Source organism: Cyclopterus lumpus, chromosome 19, assembly GCF_009769545.1.
Source record: "Cyclopterus lumpus isolate fCycLum1 chromosome 19, fCycLum1.pri, whole genome shotgun sequence".
NCBI classification, from domain to species: domain Eukaryota; kingdom Metazoa; phylum Chordata; class Actinopteri; order Perciformes; family Cyclopteridae; genus Cyclopterus; species Cyclopterus lumpus.
Window position 1 is genome coordinate 19,220,059 of NC_046984.1, and position 6,743 is coordinate 19,226,801.

General features: G+C 55.1%; 1 protein-coding gene across 1 annotated transcript in view; it reads left to right on the forward strand.

Moving 5' to 3' along the window:
* Positions 1-226: 226 nt before the first annotated feature.
* The window catches only part of noc3l (NOC3-like DNA replication regulator), an 8,020-nt gene continuing 1,503 nt past the window's right edge, over positions 227-6,743 (forward strand). The window contains exons 1-17 of the mRNA XM_034558003.1: positions 227-402; positions 2,152-2,356; positions 2,426-2,549; positions 2,650-2,804; positions 2,880-2,948; positions 3,185-3,309; positions 3,383-3,544; positions 3,624-3,717; positions 3,808-3,983; positions 5,062-5,190; positions 5,272-5,403; positions 5,500-5,580; positions 5,678-5,778; positions 6,108-6,180; positions 6,265-6,328; positions 6,584-6,655; positions 6,736-6,743. The exon at positions 6,736-6,743 is cut by the window's right edge and continues 174 nt beyond it. Of these exons, the coding sequence (XP_034413894.1) occupies positions 394-402; positions 2,152-2,356; positions 2,426-2,549; positions 2,650-2,804; positions 2,880-2,948; positions 3,185-3,309; positions 3,383-3,544; positions 3,624-3,717; positions 3,808-3,983; positions 5,062-5,190; positions 5,272-5,403; positions 5,500-5,580; positions 5,678-5,778; positions 6,108-6,180; positions 6,265-6,328; positions 6,584-6,655; positions 6,736-6,743 (1,779 nt within the window). The 5' untranslated portion in view covers positions 227-393. The remainder of the gene's footprint in view (positions 403-2,151; positions 2,357-2,425; positions 2,550-2,649; positions 2,805-2,879; positions 2,949-3,184; positions 3,310-3,382; positions 3,545-3,623; positions 3,718-3,807; positions 3,984-5,061; positions 5,191-5,271; positions 5,404-5,499; positions 5,581-5,677; positions 5,779-6,107; positions 6,181-6,264; positions 6,329-6,583; positions 6,656-6,735) is intronic.

Genomic DNA, 6,743 nt, shown 5'->3' on the forward strand with positions numbered 1-6,743 from the left:
ACATCAGGCTGTTCTCGGCGGCCACACTGAGCGCTGACCGCCCGGTGCTGCAGGCTCACCGGGCCGAGAGCCGGCGCATATCTTTTATCGGCTGACCGACAACAGACTTTATGATTAAACTAATAACTTCTCGCCTGAAAACATCCTACAATATCATATTGAGAAACGGCCAGTGTGTCCGCTGGTGTGACCTCCGGCCGCTGGGGGCGCTGCACGCCGTCAGTCCGATCGAGTGCTTCCGGGTTGTCGCGCGGAACCCGGACTTCCGTTCAACGCGCGTGTGGAAACAAACTTCCACCAAAACACACCAACGCGTTTCGTCTCGCTCACCCGGGCAAAGGTGATCGAAGTTCGGCCTGACGCTGCGGAGGGTAACGGAGAGTTCCTGCCGCCATGGGTCCGGTAAGTTCACACCGGAGAACCGGGACTTTATCCCGTTAAAGGAACACGTGACCGGACTGTGAGCCGCTCGTGCTCCCCGAGGAAGGTTCGCTCTGTGGGACCTCGTGTTGACGGAAAGACCCGAGCGAGGAGATGAATATAATGAATGTATTGTTATTGTTGTTAAAGAGCTCAGTTACGTCATTGTTTAGCTGGATTCTGTTTATACTGTTCAACAATCGATTCCAGTCCCCATGTCCCCCCTAACGGTTCCAGTCCCCATGTCCCCCCTAAGGGATCGAGTCCCCATGTCCCCCCTAACGGTTCCAGTCCCCATGTCCCCCCTAAGGGATCGAGTCCCCATGTCCCCCCTAACGGTTCCAGTCCCCATGTCCCCCCTAACGGTTCCAGTCCCCATGTCCCCCCTAAGGGATCGAGTCCCCATGTCCCCCCTAACTGTTCCAGTCCCCATGTCCCCCCTAACTGTTCCAGTCCCCATGTCCCCCCTAATGGTTCCAGTCCCCATGTCCCCCCTAACGGTTCCAGTCCCCATGTCCCCCCTAACTGTTCCAGTCCCCATGTCCCCCCTAACGGTTCCAGTCCCCATGTCCCCCCTAACGGTTCCAGTCCCCATGTCCCCCCTAACTGTTCCAGTCCCCATGTCCCCCCTAACGGTTCCAGTCCCCATGTCCCCCCTAACTGTTCCAGTCCCCATGTCCCCCCTAACTGTTCCAGTCCCCATGTCCCCCCTAACGGTTCCAGTCCCCATGTCCCCCCTAACTGTTCCAGTCCCCATGTCCCCCCTTACTGTTCCAGTCCCCATGTCCCCCCTAACGGTTCCAGTCCCCATGTCCCCCCTAACTGTTCCAGTCCCCATGTCCCCCCCTAACGGTTCCAGTCCCCATGTCCCCCCTAACGGTTCCAGTCCCCATGTCCCCCCTAACTGTTCCAGTCCCCATGTCCCCCCTAACGGTTCCAGTCCCCATGTCCCCCCTAACGGTTCCAGTCCCCATGTCCCCCCTAACGGTTCCAGTCCCCATGTCCCCCCTAACTGTTCCAGTCCCCATGTCCCCCCTAACGGTTCCAGTCCCCATGTCCCCCCTAACGGTTCCAGTCCCCATGTCCCCCCTAACGGTTCCAGTCCCCATGTCCCCCCTAACTGTTCCAGTCCCCATGTCCCCCCTAACGGTTCCAGTCCCCATGTCCCCCCTAACGGTTCCAGTCCCCATGTCCCCCCTAACGGTTCCAGTCCCCATGTCCCCCCTAACTGTTCCAGTCCCCATGTCCCCCCTAACGGTTCCAGTCCCCATGTCCCCCCTAACGGTTCCAGTCCCCATGTCCCCCCTAACGGTTCCAGTCCCCATGTCCCCCCTAACTGTTCCAGTCCCCATGTCCCCCCTAACGGTTCCAGTCCCCATGTCCCCCCTAACGGTTCCAGTCCCCATGTCCCCCCTAACGGTTCCAGTCCCCATGTCCCCCCTAACTGTTCCAGTCCCCATGTCCCCCCTAACTGTTCCAGTCCCCATGTCCCCCCTAACGGTTCCAGTCCCCATGTCCCCCCTAACTGTTCCAGTCCCCATGTCCCCCCTAACGGTTCCAGTCCCCCATAAAATAATGTGTTTCTCATTAACTTCAGAAGAAACTAGGGCGTTGTGGGTCATCTGGTCTCACTAAGAACCAGATCTTAGAGGTCATGACGGGCGGGGCTTAAAGCATCCGCCCAATCAGCAGATCCTTGTACACTGTATTATTAACCCCCCCCCCCCACAGCCCCGCTCTAAGAAGCGGCGCCCGACGTTCCGCCGCCTGCTGAAGACGAGCGGCGTGAAGCTGGAGAACAAGACGAAGAACCGGCAGATGAAGCAGCAGAACGTCGCTAAGAAGGAACGCAAAGAGCAGAAGAAGCTCCGCCAGGCCGTGAAGGACACAGTCATCAGGACGGCCCGCCCACTGGAGACCTACAGGAAGAGACCCGGTGAGGGGCGGGGCCTTTCTCCCACAATGCACTGCTCGGGGCCCTTTCTCACCTAACTGTCTCTCACAGAGGAGGAGGAGGAGGAGGAGTTCCTGGAGAGTCTGCCCACCGACATGATGGAGGAGGACGACCTGCAGAGGATGAGGGACATGGCAGGCCAAGCCTCCTTCATCACCAGGGACCTGTCATCATGGTATATACACACACACACACACACACACACACACACACACATGTAGAAAACAAGTGCTCCCTGGTCGGTGACTGAGTTGTGCTTGTTTCGGGCGTCCTAGCGGGCCGGTGCACGGAGGCAAGAAGAGGAGCGCGGAGGTGATCCGGGGCTACGAGAAGGTTCCCAGGAAGCTGGCGAGGATGGAGGAGAAGGAGGTGATCCACCTGCTGCCCATCAAGGACCGGAGGGGGGTGGTGCCCCGCAGCGTGGAGAGAGGTACCCCCGCCCCCCTTCCTGTTTAGTGACCTTCAGTTACATATTAGTTATTATTAATCAATCGTTTGTTTGTAGTCGTCACAAATCAGGAGGAGGAGGAGGAGGAGGAGGAGGAAGCTGCTGAAGAGCCGGAGTTAGACAACGGTACGCGTGACCTTTGACCTGTTATCACTGGAGAAGCTCAGTTATTATAAACCGCAACATGAATAATTATGATGTGCTTTTTTTAGTTAGCACCTGAATGCTTCACATGAAATAGTGTTGAGCTCATAATATTACTACCGTTACTATAGTAACGGTAGTAAAGGGAGGACCATCGTGGTCTCTGATGGTATTCAGACCACGTGGACTCCTGGTCTCATCATGAACCTCCTCCTCAGACAAAGAGGGCTCTGAAGTGCTGACCCCAGACCAGAGGGAGCAGCTCAGAGTCCACAAGATCAACGAGAGGAAGCTCTGCATCGCCCGTCTGGGATCAGCTGTGGTGTCAGACCCCTACGGCAATGTAAGCCTGCACTGATCTGAGACCAGAGGAGGAGGAGGAGGAGGAGGAGCTGCTGATGTGTGTGTGTGTTTAGATAAAGAGGGTGAAGGAGCTGCGTGGGATGCTGATGGAGTCTGACCCCTGTGTTGCCGTGACGGTCAGGAAGCTGGTGATGGTTTCTCTGATGGAGATCTTTAAAGACGTGGCCCCCACCTACAGGATCCGACCTCTGACCCCAGAAGAGAAGGCCTCCAAGGTAAGGAGCTGTGTGTGTGAGTGCGTCGGGCTTCACCTGGTGGCTTCTTGTGTCGGCCTGACGGTGTGTTGCTGTGCAGGTGAAGAAGGAGACGCAGCAGCTCCGAGACTTTGAGGAGGGTTTGGTGAGTCAGTATAAGTTCTACCTGGAGGACCTGGAGCAGACCATCAGAGGTAAACCCCCACGGTCACACACACACACATTCACACACAGGTGGTACGGCATCCAGGTACCACGTCAGTGTGCTTCACCTCCACCCGCAGACTGGAAGCAGAAGAAGAAGAAGCGCAGTCAGGCGGTGGGCTTCCAGTCGTACCTGGGCCTCGCTCAGGTGGCCGTCCGCTGCCTGTGTGAGCTGCTGCTCGCTCTTCCTCACTTCAACTTCCACAACAACATCATCGTCATCCTCGTCCCCCTCATGAACGACTCCGTCGCGCAGGTGAGTTCCTCTGTGATGCGTTCAGGTGTCTGTGTTACAGGTGTGTGTTGTGGTGCGTTCAGGTGTCTCTGTGTTACAGGTGTCAGGTGTGTGTTGTGATGCGTTCAGGTGTCTCTGTGTTACAGGTGTCAGGTGCGTTCAGGTGTCAGGTGTGTGTTGTGGTGTGTTCAGGTGTCTGTATTGCAGGTGTGTGTTGTGATGCGTTCAGGTGTCTCTGTGTTACAGGTGTCAGGTGTGTGTTGTGATGCGTTCAGGTGTCTCTGTGTTACAGGTGTCAGGTGTGTGTTGTGATGCGTTCAGGTGTCTCTGTGTTACAGGTGTCAGGTGTGTGTTGTGATGCGTTCAGGTGTCTCTGTGTTACAGGTGTCAGGTGTGTGTTGTGATGCGTTCAGGTGTCTCTGTGTTACAGGTGTCAGGTGCGTTCAGGTGTCAGGTGTGTGTTGTGGTGTGTTCAGGTGTCTGTATTGCAGGTGTGTGTTGTGATGCGTTCAGGTGTCTCTGTGTTACAGGTGTCAGGTGTGTGTTGTGATGCATTCAGGTGTCTCTGTGTTACAGGTGTCAGGTGTGTGTTGTGATGCATTCAGGTGTCTCTGTGTTACAGGTGTCAGGTGCGTTCAGGTGTCAGGTGTGTGTTGTGGTGTGTTCAGGTGTCTGTATTGCAGGTGTGTGTTGTGATGCGTTCAGGTGTCTCTGTGTTACAGGTGTCAGGTGTGTGTTGTGATGCGTTCAGGTGTCTCTGTGTTACAGGTGTCAGGTGTGTGTTGTGATGCGTTCAGGTGTCTCTGTGTTACAGGTGTCAGGTGTGTGTTGTGATGCGTTCAGGTGTCTCTGTGTTACAGGTGTCAGGTGCGTTCAGGTGTCAGGTGTGTGTTGTGGTGTGTTCAGGTGTCTGTATTGCAGGTGTGTGTTGTGATGCGTTCAGGTGTCTCTGTGTTACAGGTGTCAGGTGTGTGTTGTGATGCGTTCAGGTGTCTCTGTGTTACAGGTGTCAGGTGCGTTCAGGTGTGTGTTGTGGTGTGTTCAGGTGTCTGTATTGCAGGTATGTGTTGTGATGCGTTCAGGTGTCTCTGTGTTACAGGTGTCAGGTGTGTGTTGTGATGCATTTAGGAAGCTCTTCCAGCAGGACAAAGAGGGCGGGGCTTCGTTGGCCACGGTGCGTGTCATCTCCGGACTCGTCAAGAGCCTCAGCTTCAACGTCAGACCTGAGGTAACGAATCAAACGCACCCACCTGTTGAACAGTGACGGCCTTCAGCCCCTCCCCCACTGACGCCAGCCCCTCCCCCACAGCTCCTCAGGACCCTGCTCTGCCTGAGGATCAAGGACGTGCAGATGAAGAAGGACCTGGTGGACACGGCACCAAAGAAGACCTTCATGAACTACCAGGAGAAGAGGAAGAACCTGTCCAGGATGAAGAGGAAGGTAAATGAAGCGCACCTCTCTGTTGAACACACACACCTGGTCAGCTGGTGCTGATGTAACGTGTGTGTGTGTGTGTGTGTGTTTGTGTGTGTGTAGTGGAAGAAGGCGGAGGAGAAGCTGGAGAAGGAGCTGCTAGAAGCTGAAGCCTCTGAGAGCAAAGAGAAGAAGATCAAGCTGGTGAGTCGAGAACAGAGAAACATGAACGTGAAGTTTAACACAACAAACTAAACTCCTCCTTCCTCCTCTTCCTCCTCCTCCTCTTCCTCCTCCTCAGCATACAGAGACTCTGAACATCGTCTTCCTCGTTTACTTCAGAATCTTGAAGAAAGCTCAGAAATCAGTTCTTCTTCCAGCTGTTCTGGAGGGACTCGCTAAGTATGACACACACACACACACACACACACACACACACACACACACACACACACACACACACACAGAGGGAGACACAGACACACACAGAGAAAGACACACACACACACACACACACAGAGGGAGACACATAGACACACACAGAGAAAGACACACACACACACACACACACACACAGAGGGAGACACATAGACACACACAGAGAAAGACACACACACACACAGAGAAAGACACACACACACACAGAGAAAGACAGACACACACACAGAGAAAGACAGACACACACACACACACACTAACCCTTTAATCACTGTGATGTCACTTCCTGTCAGCTTTGCTCACCTGATTAATCTGGAGTTCTTTGATGACCTGCTCAACGTGCTGCAGAACCTCGTCCAATCAGGAGTGAGTATTCAGCTCGACCCCGCCCCCTTAACAGGCCAGTATCAGACCGACCAATCGATTAAACGATCGTCCTCATGTCAACAGGATCTGACCAATCGGGAGAGTCTCCACTGTATCCAGACCGTCTTCACCATCCTGTCAGGACAAGGTCTGTCTGTCTCTCTACGGTCTCACCCTTCTGTCCCCGTCTCACCCTTGTGTCCCCCCATCTGTCCCTGTCCTTCCATCTGTACCCTGTCTCACCCTTCTGCCCCCCGTCTCACCCTTTTGTAGCCCCCATCTGTACCCAGTCTCACCCATCTGTCCGTCTCACCCTACGGTCCCCCCCTTCTGTACCCTGTCTCCCCCTCCCCCCCCCCATCTGTCCCCGTCTCACCCTTCTGTACCCCGTCTCACCCCCCAGGTGACGTCCTGACCGTGGACCCGCTCAACTTCTACTCTCAGCTCTACGGGATGTTACTTCGTCTTCACGCAGGTCAGATTTGAACTTCTCACTTCCTGTCCAGCGTCCGTTGATCGTCACGGCGACTTAACGCCGCTGTCCGTCTGTCTCAGGGGCGCCC